The 15,000-nt window shown below is 30.5% G+C and overlaps 3 protein-coding genes across 3 annotated transcripts in view; 1 reads left to right on the top strand and 2 right to left on the bottom strand.

Moving 5' to 3' along the window:
• LOC111687260 (arrestin domain-containing protein 3) overlaps window positions 1-15,000 on the bottom strand; it is a 21,155-nt gene that overhangs the window by 2,902 nt on the left and 3,253 nt on the right. Inside the window, exon 2 of the mRNA XM_046950790.1 lies at window positions 1-313. This exon is cut by the window's left edge and continues 1,070 nt beyond it. Within this exon, the coding sequence (XP_046806746.1) occupies window positions 1-313 (313 nt within the window). The remainder of the gene's footprint in view (window positions 314-15,000) is intronic.
• On the top strand, window positions 1,176-5,584 carry LOC111687259 (tetratricopeptide repeat protein 14 homolog). The gene is made up of 9 exons (XM_023449688.2): window positions 1,176-1,780; window positions 2,042-2,268; window positions 2,331-2,539; window positions 2,634-2,843; window positions 2,902-3,338; window positions 3,472-3,561; window positions 3,624-3,793; window positions 3,857-4,026; window positions 4,097-5,584. Exons 1-9 carry the CDS (start codon window positions 1,498-1,500, stop codon window positions 5,187-5,189), a joined length of 2,889 nt encoding a protein of 962 aa, XP_023305456.2. The 5' UTR covers window positions 1,176-1,497; the 3' UTR covers window positions 5,190-5,584.
• On the bottom strand, window positions 12,914-14,001 carry LOC111687261 (GTP:AMP phosphotransferase AK3, mitochondrial). The gene has a single exon (XM_046950791.1). It carries the CDS (start codon window positions 13,898-13,900, stop codon window positions 13,232-13,234), a length of 669 nt encoding a protein of 222 aa, XP_046806747.1. The 5' UTR covers window positions 13,901-14,001; the 3' UTR covers window positions 12,914-13,231.

The following is a 15,000-nucleotide window of genomic DNA, read 5'->3' as shown; positions in this document are numbered from 1 at the left end:
ATCGAATGGCGTTCATCAAATGACCAGGGTCTTTGTATGAGTATACGTAGTTTATACTTAATTGAACCGTGACTGCCCTTAAAACTTGACGGAAGAAATAGATCTAATGGCATGGCAAAGTCAAAAGTGTGTTCACCGGGACTTAGTTCAATGCCACGAGGTTCAAATACCGATAAAGGTATTTCATTGTGTGCATAAATTTCTTTGCTCGAATAAAAAAGACTGCGTGTAGTTTCATTATTCGAATTGGAATTTTTACGTAATATTTCCATCCATTTACATTTGCCTTTCCCAGTGATTTGGACTTTAATAGCTGAAAGAGAAAAAGATATTCGTTATTTTAACGATTTTGTAAATTGTTACTAAGAAAATAACTGCGTTTCTCTAAGTGTTAATGAAAATTTTTATGCTTAAATTAAAATAAACTATTTTTTATTGGATTTAGTGAAAACGCAACTCTTTTTGTTACATATTAACGTTACTTTTCATATTTCAAATTAAACATACATTGTGAACTAGGGTTCTATAGTTGAAACGAAAAGTCGACTTTTCGACTTTTTGCATTTTATGAAAAGTCGACATTTCGACTTTTTGCATTTTATGAAAAGTCGACTTTTCGACTTTTCGCCTTTTTTCATTTAATTAAAAGTCGATTTTTCGACTTTTCGACTTTTCGACTTTTAATATTTTATAAATAGTCGACTTTTCGACTTTTTCCTGCTTTTTTCGACTTTTCGACTTCTTCCGACTTTTCAACTTTTTCCGACTTTTCCACTTTTTCGACTTTTTCCGACTCTTTCCGACTTTTTGACTTTTTTCGACTTTACGACTTTTTTCGACTCTTCCGACTTTTCGACTTTTATTAACAAAGTCGATTTTTCGACTTTTTTCATAGACGATAGTCGAGTTATCGACTTTTTTGGAACAAAATAGTCGACTTCGACTTTTTTCGACAAAAAGTCGATTGTTCGATTATAGAACCCTATTGCGAACCCTACCATTCACCACATTTTACAACTTCTACTACTTTTTTCTACAACTGTGTGTTTTTATTGTGAATGAATAATCTAATAAGTCATTGTGAATGCCTTTAAACAAGCTGTCAAGCTGCCACTTTATACTTATATATAAAAAATAAGAAAAAATTGAAGAAAATTCTTGGGTGTAATAAAAAAAACATATTTAACCACAAAAAATATGTAAAATAGTGCGAAAAATTAATAAAATTATGAACAAAAAGTAAGTATAATAATTTAAACATAATTTTTTTTACAGTTTCTAAATATTAAAAAGAAAACAAAATGGTGGAATGTTTAGAGGGTAAGCAATAAAATTTATCCAAGATGTGGGGTTAGAAAAAAAAGTGTCACACTATATTTTTAGCTGGTATATTGTATGTATTTGTATGTCCAGGAATATGTTAAATTATTTTTTCCCATTTTAGTTAATTGAAAAAAGAAAATTTGGAAATAGTATACAAAAAGGAAAACTAACAATATGGACAGTGGTTTAATTAAAAAAGCTTTATGCTTTCATGGCAAACCCATGCAAAAGATATGGGATGATGAAAGGGGAGCTGGAGATTTACAAAAAATAGGTGTGCCTGAAGATGGCAACTATGCTATCTATATGGATAGGCAAAAGTATTTCACTTTTCAGGATAGAGCCAAACGTTTAAAATTGCATCAGTTTTTGGCACGTAAATCCTTGGATTTATATGATAAAGATTTGAGTAAATCTTGCTTAAAGACCATAAAATCCAAGGAGGAAGTTGAGAAGGGTAAGTAGTGTTTAAATATTTACGCTAAAAACTTTAAAGAAAAATTTTTATTTAAATTTTAAAAACGTCGCGTTAAGTTTTATGTTTTCTTTAAAATTAATTTTGCTTTTTTTTTTTTTTTTTTTGAAAAAGCAAAAAGTTTAATTATTTCATAAAAATAATTTAATTTTGTGTTTTGCAAGGGTAAAGTATTGGAAAGTATATTGTTTAGTTTTTATATATATTTTTTTCAAAATTTTATTTGTTAATTATCCATTTTAGCTCAACAATTTGTGGTGGAGGTACCACCTTACGAGTTGTTTATTGTCAAGCATCAGGATAAGGTTAAACGTCATATTTTGGAATCTATTATGCCGGGAGATATTATTTATGCTTCCATACAACGTTTAAAATTGCCTAGCACTAAAATGAATGCCATCAAACTCAGTCTTAATTCCTTGTGTACATCAGCGCCAAATTGTAAACTTTTGCATGAATATAAGTTAAAGGTGAGAAAGAAGTACTTAAAATAGTTAAATAAAACTTATTTTGTTTGAATTTTCACCACCAGGCCCAAGTTCCTGCACACCTATATGAACCTATTATACCGGATAAAACGATTAAAACACGTAGCTCGGATTTAGAATATTTACGTTGTGAGGCCATTGAATCATCTGTAGATGCGGACCGTTTAACTTTGAGTCTCTTGCCAACAGCAGCAAAAAATAAAAATATTAAATTAGGCCTAATAAGTTATGAGGAATTACCGCAACTATATCGGTAAGTTTTAAAATTTTATTCCTTTTTTTTAGAAATTTAAACTAATTTAATAGTAACTTTTACCTTTTACAAAAATACATTAAAAAAAATGTAGTAAAATATCAGAAAATTCTTTAGAAAAATTTGAAGAATGTTTGAAAAAAGCCAAAGAATTTGAAAATCCCAACTATGAGGTACTTTACACCATAAATGGTTTGGATATCAATGATAATTTCTCTTTGATGAACAATTTAAAACATGATTTTCCACCACAAGAATATGCCAAAGAACTGAGACAAGTTCAAGCTAGTAAATGGGCTTTTAGGTAAGTTTGAGATATAAATGATTTGTTATTAATAAATTTAAAACTTTTTTTCTTACAGATCTGTGGCTGAGGGTATAGAATACTTTAAAGTGGGCCAACATGTGGAAGCGTTTCAATGTCTTAATAAGGCCCTCAATATAGATCCACGTAATGTGGAAGGTTTGGTAGCCAGAGGAGCTTTATATGCCAATAAGGGTTCATTTTTAAAGGCTGTAGAAGATTTTGAAAAAGCTCTTAAACTAAATGCTTATCATGTTAATGCACGTAAATATATGGGTGAAACATTAGTGGCATTGGGTCGTAGTTATGAGGAAGATAATCGCATACAGGAGGCAGCTAAAGCCTATAGAGATTGTTTAAATATAATACCAAATCATGAACAAGCAAGACTTTCTCTAGAAGCCATACAGCAGCGTACTGGTGCCAGCGTAGAGCCACTAGTAGCGCCAGCACCACCAACTCTTAGTGAAAAAACTTTGGAACAACAAATAAATGGTAAATTTTCTATGGATAATGTTAAAGATTAATATTTTGTTTTCATTTTAGCTTTCAAATAAAACTTAGTAAGATTTAATTTCGGGATTTATACTTTTTATTACAAAAAAAAATCTTTTACAAACATTTCTAGATTTTGAAAATCAAATAACTGCCATAGAATCTTCTAGCAATGAAGAAGAGACCTCTGAAGGCTCTTCTGAATCGGAAACTGAAGGCTCAGGTAGGAATTAAAAGAAATTTTTTTTATTTTTTTTCCAATTATTAAATAAATACCTTTTACAGATGATCGTACTCATAAAGAACGTTCACTATCACCTTTAAGTAAAAAAATGGCCATGCATAGAGTGGCTTTAGAAGCGGGTCAGAAGCCCCAAGGACAATTTAATCAACCCTATATGCAACAAACTAATAAGAAACCTATAAATTTGCCTGTTATACCAAACGAATTTAAGGTAAATACTTTACAATGAAAACTTTATTACAAAAAAACTCTGGAAATTGTTCTTACATTTAAGCTGGACGATGATGATACAGAATCTAGAGTCCATAAACTCTTGCAAAAGGCCATGAAACATAAAAAGGAAAAAAAGAAATCGAAAAAATCCAAGAAATCAAAAAAATCTAAAAAGGATTCCAAATCACCTTCTTCAATATTGGAAAAAATTAACTTTCAAGAGGCCTACAAGTAAGTTCACCAACAATTAACTCATACTACACATAAAACTGGCAATATTGCCTTGACTCTTTTTTTTTAGCATTTTGGGTGGTGGTTTAAAAATTGAAAGCACTCTAAATGACAACCTCAAAACATATGAACAAACTATACAAGAGATACGCAAACGGCAAGAACTGCTAGAACAATCGACATCAATGACAGCATCTACATCAGCGGCTGCTGGCTTAACTTCTTATAAACGTAGAGGAGGAGAACAACGCCAGAGATCGGAAACACCACCGCCGCCTCCTCTAAAACCCAGTTTGCCTACAGCCTCAACTTATGTCTATAAATCCATAAATTTTGGCAAAAATAATTATACTCCCGCTGTCTCAAAGCCGCCAACCGTAGAACAACCTAAATTTTCATTTCAGATTAAGAAACCAGTTAAAGTGGATAAATTTGGTCTTATACGTTTAGCTACACCAGCTTTACAAAACAGTCCCACACCCTCACCACCCAGAACAAAAAGAATGTCACGTTCGCCACACTATCGCAAACGAAATCGTAGTCGTAGCCGTAGTAGTAGTCGTAATCGTGGTGGTAGTAGCAGGAGACGTGATACACGTTCCCGCTCACGATCACGTTCTCGCAGTCGTGGCTATAGAGGTGCTAGTGGCGACAGACCCAGATATCGTCGCCATCGTAGTTTCTCTTCCAATTCTCGTTCTAGATCACGTTCTAGATCGAATTCTCGTTATCGCGGTCGTAGATATACTTCTCGCGGCAAATCACGTTCCTCACGCCGTTCACCTTCACCCTTTGTGCCACGTGGCACTCCCTCACCCAACACCCGTTACAGACGTTCACGTTCTCCACGTTTCCATAGACGTTCTCCCGCTCGTGGTCGTGGTCGTTTTTCACGCAGTCCTTTTCGTCGTCAAGGACCTCCTCCACGATTTGGTAATCGCAGTTGGAAACGTCCCGATTTTAAACCACGTGTTCCAGCTGCTGTTGGTGAAACTACAGCTTCATCGTCGGACTCTAAGTGGTTACACGATAAATTTGAGGATAAAAATGATGGACCCTCTATTGAGGAAATTGATGAGATTATAAGTAAGGCACAAAAGGAACGTAAACAGGATATAATTAATCGTGATAAGAATATATTGAAAAAGACTAACAATTGGTAAGAATTATTGAGTGTATTTTAGAATTAGAAATAATACTGAATATTTCTAAACCCCGAAAAATGTATCCCAAAAAGCAATTTAAGTGAAATTTTCATTAAATAAATCATGTTTTGAATTCGGAGTTCAAAGTTTGCATACAAATAGTTTCAAAGTGTCTAGTTCAAAGAAAATAAGTATTTGATATTTCAAATATTTTTCAAAATTTTGAAAAAAAAAACAAATTGTTTATTGGGATGTGTTGTTTATTCATAAATATATATAGTTTCGTAAATATATTTTGTTGCTAATAAAAAATTGATATATATCTTTAAATACATACAGTTAAATACAATATGGTCGTTTGTACTTTATTAATAGCATTTCAAATGTTAAGAAATAAATGTATTAAACTTTAATTGAACCTAATATTTAATTGGGGTGGGAATATGTATTTTATTTATTAAACGGACAAAATAACAATACATCAGTCAGGGTTACTAATGACATGAGATTTTAGTAAAAGAATAACGATACAAAAATTTACCGAGAAATATCGAAATAAAAGTATTTAAAAAAGTATTATAAACTGCATTAAGAAAAATTTATGGATCGATTTTGTTGATTTGTTATTAGGTAACTTCTCCAAAGTATGTCAGATAGAATTATTGAAGATTTAGATCAAAAAGATATCTAGGATCAAATTTGATTTCAACAAACAAACGATCATGGCTTAATCAACTGCGCTTTCTACAAAGATCCAGAATATATTTACTTTATAGGATGGGAAAATAATGTACATATTACAAACGGAATGATAAACTTATATCGTTCCCACAACAATCGATTTATCGCAGAGGAACGACTCAGAATTCAACGTCCAAAGATAGTCAACCCAGCCTACATCGACATTAAACAATAAACTAATACATATTTAGTCATACTTCTCACTAAGGGCGAGTTTCTTACTACTCAGTTAAAATGGGCTTAACTTGCTGTTAGATTAAACTCAAAGAAAAATGTAGGTGGACTTTAACCGATGATTGTGTTTTTCAGTTATAGATCTAGGATAAGTTAACTTAGTTAGTATTGCCAACATTTCAGTCAAGAACATAAACAATGAACAGCTGATTTTTGCAAATATCACTTTTGTCAGTCGTAATTCAGGTCTGAGTTGGGGAACAACTTTCGCGTCATCGCGATTATTTCTTAAACGCGTTCAGGCTTGTGTTTGTTGCCTGGCTTTCGACAGTTTTGCGTCTCGCTCGCACTGGTGTAATGTATTACTTCATATAACTGTTCAAAGTTATATGTTGTCTACATAAACCTCGTGCTTTTGTATCACCTCAAGTGAGGTTATGTTTTATTGGTGGAGACCATAAAATATTCAAACGTTTATACCCTGGTTTAAACCCTGGTGGAGACCATTAAAACTCTTGAAATTTACTGGTGGAGTACCATTCACAACTCAAATTTAACTAAAGTGTTTAAAGGTTTCCAGCTTCCTATATGAAGATATAGGTCGACTTGGAGGATTCCCTTTAAACCAACGTGGGACATCGAAATGAAACGAAATGAAATTGCTTCTTCTTTTTCTTACGATTCAGTTTTCCGTTGGAATACCTTTCGTTGTGTAACTGAATGCGTAAACGTAATCGAAATGCGGAATAGGAGTGAATACGTAACGTTACTGTTTACTGAAAAACACAAAACATATATTAAACTAGGTTTAAACAAAGAATGTAGATTATCTTTATCTGAAAAACCGGCCCTCAAATAAACTTAGATAATAAATAACTTTACTGATTACTGAAAAACACAAAACATATATTAAACCAGGTTTAACCAAAGAATGAAGATTATCTTTATCAGAGAAAACCGCACTAAGGCCTTGTTTCTTACTCCTCAGTTAAACTAGGCTTAACTTGCTGTTAAGCCTAGTTTTAGGCGGACTTTAACCGATGATTGTGTTTTTCAGTTTTAGATTTAAGCTCAGTTAACTTTGTTAGTATTGCCAACTTTTCACTCAAAAACATAAACAATGAACAGCTGTTTTTTGCAAACAATATTTTTGTAAAATGGAAAATTTTGGAAAAATGTTAAATAAACATTTAAAACAATAATAAATAAAACAAATCAAAAAATTGCAATTTACTTAAAATATAAGGTTTTTGTTCTTCCGAAATCATTGTTTTATTGTTTTTATTAATTATGTTTTCTCACTTATAACTTGAGTTTAATTGGCCAATTACACCCAGTTAAACTAAGATAATAAGTATCTATTCTATTGGCTAATGCAGTTTGAAACGTAATTCTCTCGAAGGCAGAGCAAAAAAGACGGCCTTATTTCACTTAAGCGATAATAGCAACGACGAACGATCTTCCTCCAATCATAGCTCAATTACAAATGATTTCTTATTTTTTTAAATGGACTTTTCGACATTTTGCGAATTTTTCTTCGACTTTTGTCCTATCAGAGGGTTATAATCGATTAAGTCTAAACAAAATAGTTCACTATAATTTTTTTCAATGAAAATTCGATTCAAAAACTATTTTAAAATGAATGTTACAATTAAATTTCAATTTAATAACTTTCAACCTTCTTAAATAACGTTTTTTTTATGATTTGACATATCAACATTAAAATTCTATAAACCATTGAACTGTCAATGCCACCTTTATTTACATTGCAATTGTGATTTCTACATAAAAACACACCATTCACAATAAAACATACACAATTTGTTTTTGCAAAATACAAGAGAGTTTAAGTAACAATAATGAGGGTGTGAAAGAGAGAACATTTGCACTCGAATAAAAACAAAAAACCTAATAAAAACACAACAAAAACATACGGAAACCAACCAAAGTTTTGTGAAAAATAATTGTAAATATCAAACACAGTAGTGTAGTTCATCTGGTGGTGGCAATATTGACATTAGGAAAAATAAAAAGTTTTAAGCTTATTTTATTCCGTTTTTTTTGGCAATATTGCGTGTAAAGTTCAAGATTAAAAACGTTGTGTTTTTTGTTCTATCTACTCTAATAGCATAAATAAACAAGTTATAAATTAGGTCTGAAAAACAACAACAATAAAAAAATAACATAGACAGGTAAACATTTATAACTATCAGATACTTTTTGATTACAAAAAAAAATACGAATAAGAATACACATGTTCTTTGTATACTATAGTAAATATTACAATTTTACATAAGAATTTTCTATTTTGTGTCATCATCCCACCATCATCATGGGACTAAGCTAATAAAAACTATATAAACTATTTATTATACATTCATTTATTTCGTATAAGAAACTGGGTGATTTTTCTTAATTAAAAAAATCTATAAAATGCATCATCATCAATTTATGTTTTTGCTTTATTATCTGTTTTGCAGTTACAATTTTTGTGATTTCAGATATTTTTTTGCCAGTGTAATCTATCTCGTGTTCAATTGTGAGTTTAAGTATTGATATGTAAACAAACGAGAGTTAAATGGACTTTGAGCTTTTGTTGTTGTTGATTAAAACAATAAAAGAGCTTGATTTTGAGAGCATACTACATTAGGACAAATGACATTTAGTGGTTTGTTTGTAACAGTTTTATTTAATTGATAGAAAATTCTATAATGTCCAACAATTTTTAAAGGAAAAAATATTTGAAAAATAGGCATTTAATAAAGTTTCCATTCAAAAATCAACTTTTTTAAAAATTGACTATTTTTATACCCTTCACATTCGTAAGAAGGGTATATATAAGTTTGTTATTCCGTTTTTAATTTCTATAATATAATTTTCCGACCCTATAAAGTATATATATTCTGGATCCTTATAGATAGCGGAGTCGATTAAGCCATGTCTGTCTGTTGAAATCAGTTTTTAGAGGACCCCAGATATCTGCGAGATCTGAATCTTCAATAATTCTGTTAGACATGCTTTCGAGAAGATCGCTATTTAAAATCAGCAAAATAACGGAGATATGAGCAAAAATCCGAGACAACCTCTGAAAATTTCATCAAAAAATGAATATTTTTTTCATGCCTTGTTAAAAAAGCAACAACAACACTGCATATTGGAAAAAATGTACACGTGTGTGTTTAGATGTATTTGGTTTTATTCAGCTATGTATTTTGCTTTGTATCCCAGCAGTTCGACGGCACAGTCCCGAACTGACCATTTAACCTTCCACTTGTGGTGGGTTCTAGCCACCTGAAACAAAATTTTATTAAGTTATATTTTTATGTGAGCACACAGATGGCAGACTCAGATATTGATACTGAACCTATACTTTAAGGACCAATATTTTGGAAGAAACAATTAGCAGCACAAACTTAAAATACCTTCTGCACTATTGTGGTTTTAAAAATTAAATAAATCTATTTAAAACGGAATTTTATAGAACCTAGTATTTTGTTGATAAATCGAAATTTGTTGATATTTATTTGAAAAAATTCTAAATATATAAATACCAAATTTGTTGTTAAAATATGAAATACAGAGGAAATGCAAAGCAACCCAGTAAAATATTTTCAGATTTTGGTAATGAGTACTGTAGGATATGTAGTTATTTCATACATTACATGGTAATGAGTTCTGGTTATCAACAAAATAAATATATTTGGTTGAATGGAATTTGTAGTTAATTGTCTATAGCGTATGTCTAATAAGGAATTAGCGTTTCTAACCGTAGTCGATTTTGAAAGTTTTTTCAAGAAATGTTGATATTTACATTTGTGTGAAAATCATTTCAGATAGAATGATAAAAATATTTTTTAATGGAACATTGAGTAAGAGAATAGAATAGCAAAAATGAAAAATAACTGTAAAAACAGTTTTAAATCCGGAAAAGTCGGGTAAGCATATTTGTAACTAGTTATTTTTTGGTCATCGTCGAACAAAAATATGTAGTTATTCACCCAAAAAGTAACTACTTACACTTTTCTTCAATATTACTTGCCTACTTACCGGGTATGTAAAGATTTTGCTGTGAAAATATGCAATTTATTCATTTATAATAAAATATGCAACAACAAATTTTGTAGAAAATTCTTTGATTCGAAAAGAAAACTAGTTAAAAGTTATTTTGATTGATTATATTGATTTCTAACTCGTTCGAGTTTAAGTTTGTAGAAATCATACATTTTTAACATTTAGCATTTTTTGCCTTCGCTGCAGGACGTCATCAGCCATCTTAAGTAATGATGATTGTCATATTTAAATCTCAGCATCCCCAAGTATCACCAAGTTTGAAAAAAAAAAATTCAAAATTTTTACGTTTTAAATTAAAAAATTCTAAAAAATTCAATTTTAGATATTTTTCGAACAATTATTTTTCGAAAATTTATAAAAGATCCATACAAATTTCCAGTAGAAATTTGAATTTTATAATTTAATTTGAAATATTTGAGCATATATTTTTTTATTTAATTTAGACTTGAAAAAAAAAATGATTTTATTATTTATGATTTGGATATTATTTGAAAGGCTTAAAGAATTTTTGAGCATAAATTCGAATTTTCAAAAATTTAATAATGATTAGATAGGTGAACCAACATATTCTAATTCTTAAACATAATATGAACTGGTTTTAAAAATAATACTAGTTCTATATAGAATTTTACAAATGAATATTGAAACAATCAAACTTGTATTGAAAAATTCAAAATCGTATTTTTTTAATCACAATTTAAAAGAAAAATTGGAAGTTCAGGCATTAAAATCAAGGATTAATCTATTCATTAAAAGTTCTCCAATTTTACAAATTTTTAGAAAAAAGTTTCTGGAACTTTTTCCTGATTTAATTGGTTCTTTGTACATATTCTGAATTACTTAACCTTTACATATAGAATGCTGATGGAATGGAAATTTATAAGACTAAACCATTTGATACTTTTTTGTTTTCTTAAATGGTACTTTTGAATCTTTTTCATCTATATATATAAAAGAGTAGCGTTACTGACTGACTGCTTCATCATCGCACAGCTAAGAGGCTGAACCTAGAATCATGAAATTTTGACAGTAGATGTGTTTTTGGTTATGTAGATTCACTAATTAACATAATCAAATTTTTCTAAATATTTTGGATACGTCTCTCAAAATTATGAGACACCTGTTTCGTACTTTTTTAAAATTCAGTCCTTTTAGTACCAAAAAGGGGAAAAACGGGAAATTTAATTTTATTCAAACTCATTGAGCCAACTTTTATAAAATTTCAAAAAGTAGTTTATTTACTCACACAAAATAAGCTTTTGGTATATTATTTTGGAATTCGAGTACTAAGGCCTATGTAGGACCAAATTCGAGTATATTGTTTGGTACCTTTTTTAAAGCACAATTTTTCTGGAATAAATAAATGCAGATTTGAATCGTTTGAGTTTTATCTGTGATATATATGTAGATTTAAATACGGAATATTTTGTAAACATTGTACTCTTTTTATTATTACTTTCCACTTAGGTAAACTTTATTCCAATTTTGGTACTTTCTCTTCCTTCAAATGATACTCTATGTATGTTCTTTAATATGAACTGAAAACACATGATAATTAAACATACACGGTCCTCATTGAATAAGATCCTTTAAGAGACAACTTTTTTATACTTTTTATCTCATAAATTGTAGTTTTTTAATTTTCTAAAATATTCAACCTAGGAACATTAATTTTAACATACATGGTCTTGACTGAATAATATGCTAGTATTAAATAAAACAAGTAAGAGTTCTATATTCGGCTGTGCCGAATCTTATATACCCTTCACCATGATGTGTTTAAAGCCTTTTGTACCTTTTGAAGAACGAAAAAGTACTGTAATACTTTTAAAGATCAAAGATCCAAATTGATGAAAAGGTGAAGCGGCACTGTTTCCAACCAATAGGACTGAAAGCTAATCAGCGAAAACATGATCGTTTATGAAAGCATAATGTTGCTGCCTATAGCAACTCAAGTTCTGGTACGGAACGATATTAGTGACCGGCAGTTTTCAATATCAGCAGTAATCCAGGGAAACCTTTACTCTGGGTTACCACGATTAATTGCCTCCTAAGTACACTTCTAAAGGGAAAGGATCCAAATTACTTGTAGAGAAGAGCTGAAGAAGCTCTGAATACGGTCTTGAGCTGGGCTCAACCTACCTTAGAACTGAACTAGAACTGAACTAGAACTGAACTAGAACTGAACTAGAACTGAACTAGAACTGAACTGAACTGAACTAGAACTGAACTAGAACTGAACTAGAACTGAATTAGAACTGAACTAGAACTGAACTAGAACTGAACTAGAACTGAATTAGAACTAAACTAGAACTGAACTAGAACAGAACTAGAACAGAACTAGAACTGAACTAGAACTGAACTAGAACTGAACTAAGCTGAAATAAAACTGAACTAGATTTGAACTAGAACTGAAGTAGAAAAGAACTAGAACTTTAATATTTCATTAAATCGCTAAAAAATTTTAATCCTATTTTTTCCAAACAAAACATTGGCAACTCTTTTTTTTTTCTTCGAGAGGAGTGGTTTTCTTGTCATTCACAATACATTTTTACGCTACACACTTCAATAGTTAATGACTAATTACTACCTGATATGTAACATATAAAGTTGGAAAAACAAACATAATTTTTATACTTACCTCAACATAGCACACAAAAGAAATTTAAAACCATATTGTAGATATTTTCCCCCATTTTGGCGCTAAATTGTAATTAGCTTACAACAATTTCACTTTCAATTAAAACAACAAAAGAAACCTTATCAATGTTTTATATTTGTATATATTTACTTTATGTCTATTAAAAAGACACAAGTATATACTTAAAGATAAACTAACCATTACATATTTGGTTTGTCCATATTTCATACTTGTTAAATCACAAAAATAAATTTAATTATAATTAAGTAATAAAAAATACTATTTATTATTACATATTTGCAAAAAAAAGTAATAAAAAAGCAAACTATCAAATATTATCTTATAAATATTATTTAGAACTTGCTTTTGAGCTTTTTTAACTTTTAAACATTTTATGCTTTTTGTTGTTCTCTTCTTAATTTGTTTAAATCACCTAAACTCGTCTAGCTTTTAAAGCAGTAGTTTTTTCATTAAGAAATTCCTCTACTTTTGGCCATATTTCGGCAGTAGTCTTGCCTTTAAAATTCGTTACCAAATCATGTTTTGCATAATAGTCCACTACCGGTTTCATCATTTCCTCATAAATCTTTAAACGTTGTGCTACAATTTCTGGTTTGTCATCATCACGCTGTACTAAATCTTCACCCGTTTCATCGTCTTTTCCCGGCACCTTTGGTTCATTAAAACCTATATTATAAACACGACCCGAGGGTAAATGTATCCATCTACCTTTCACTCTTTCTATAATAACTTCATGAGGCACTTCCAAATTAATAACTGCATCCAATTGCTCGTATTCGGATAAACGTTGAGCCTGCACCACAGTACGTGGAAAACCATCTAATAACCATGATTTATTACCCACTTCATTTAGGCAGCCCATAACACATTTAATAATAAGATCATCGGGCACTAGTTTACCCTGATCGATAAAAACTTTAGCTTGTTTGCCCAATTCTGTATTATTGATCACATTCAAACGTAATACATCACCCGGAGATATGTGTGCAAAACCAAATTTATCAACAATACGCTTAGATATAGTGCCTTTACCCGAAGCCGGGGCTCCCAGAATGACAGCGCGAAATATTTTTGATAACATATTGTGTTTATTATTAAATTATTTTTATTGATAACACGACCAGCGTAAAACACAAGATGTTATTTTAGCAATGTATAAAAGTAGACTGGAATAAATAGGAAAATAAAAACATTATTGAAGTGATAAGAGAATGAATATAAAATTATTCCAATAGAGATTATGTTTGTATTTTGTGTTATTATAAAATGTTAATGATAAATACTTATTTATACAATGAGGTGTAAAGAGGTACGTTTTGAATATTAAACAAGAGTTCTTCTATATTCGGTTGTATCGAATCATATATACCCTTTACCATAGTGTGTTGAAAATAAAAATTGTACAATCTCCTGCATGTGTAATTACATATTTTTATACCCTTCACCTTCGTGAGAAGGGTATATATAAGTTTGTCATTCCGTTTGTAATTTCTATAATATAATTTTCCGACCCTATAAAGTATATATATTCTGGATCCTTATAGGTAGCGGAGATGATTAAGCCATGTCCGTCTGTCTGTCTGTCTGTCTGTCTGTCTGTCTGTCTGTATGTTTGTTGAAATCAGTTTTTAGAAGACCCCAGATATCTGCGAGATCCGAATCTTCCATAATTCTATCAGACATACGACCGGCAAGAACGCTATTTAAAATCAGCAAAATCGGTCCATAAATAACGGAGATATGAGCAAAAAACCGAGACAACCTCTGAAAATTTCATATAAAATTTAGATTTTTTATTCATGCTCAGACAAAAAACAAAAACATATACATAACAATACGGTAAATATTGTTATTGTAATTTGTTTATAAAAGCAAAGCAGAGCAAGAGCAGCAGAGCAAGAGTAGCAGAGCGAGAGCAGCACTAATGTTTTGTTATTGGCTAGAAATATGAAATTAAGTATGTAGAGCCTGGATTAAGTGAGAACCTATAAAAGGGGACTTATAAGGGGACTTTTTGGTACTTTTTCGTTCTTCAAAAGGTATTTTTTGAAATTTCTATAATATTGAACCTAGAACATGAAATTAAGTATGTATGGCCCGGATAAAGTGAGGACCCATACAAGGGGACTTTTTGGTACTTTTTCGTTTTTCAAAAGGTACTTTTTGCAATTTCTACAATAT

The sequence above is a fragment of the Lucilia cuprina genome, chromosome 4 (genome assembly GCF_022045245.1).
Source record: "Lucilia cuprina isolate Lc7/37 chromosome 4, ASM2204524v1, whole genome shotgun sequence".
Lineage (NCBI taxonomy): Eukaryota > Metazoa > Arthropoda > Insecta > Diptera > Calliphoridae > Lucilia > Lucilia cuprina.
This window is presented reverse-complemented; position numbering and strand designations above follow the sequence as displayed.

Excerpts from the sequence above, each read along its gene's own strand:
- LOC111687259 (XM_023449688.2), top strand. The coding sequence starts at position 1,498 with ATGGACAGTGGTTTAATTAAAAAAGCTTTATGCTTTCATGGCAAACCC. Across the intron at positions 2,844-2,901 it reads GCTAGTAAATGGGCTTTTAG|ATCTGTGGCTGAGGGTATAG; the intron begins GTAAGTTTGAGA and ends TTTTTCTTACAG. Across the intron at positions 3,339-3,471 it reads TTTGGAACAACAAATAAATG|ATTTTGAAAATCAAATAACT; the intron begins GTAAATTTTCTA and ends AAACATTTCTAG.
- LOC111687261 (XM_046950791.1), bottom strand. The coding sequence starts at position 13,900 with ATGTTATCAAAAATATTTCGCGCTGTCATTCTGGGAGCCCCGGCTTCG.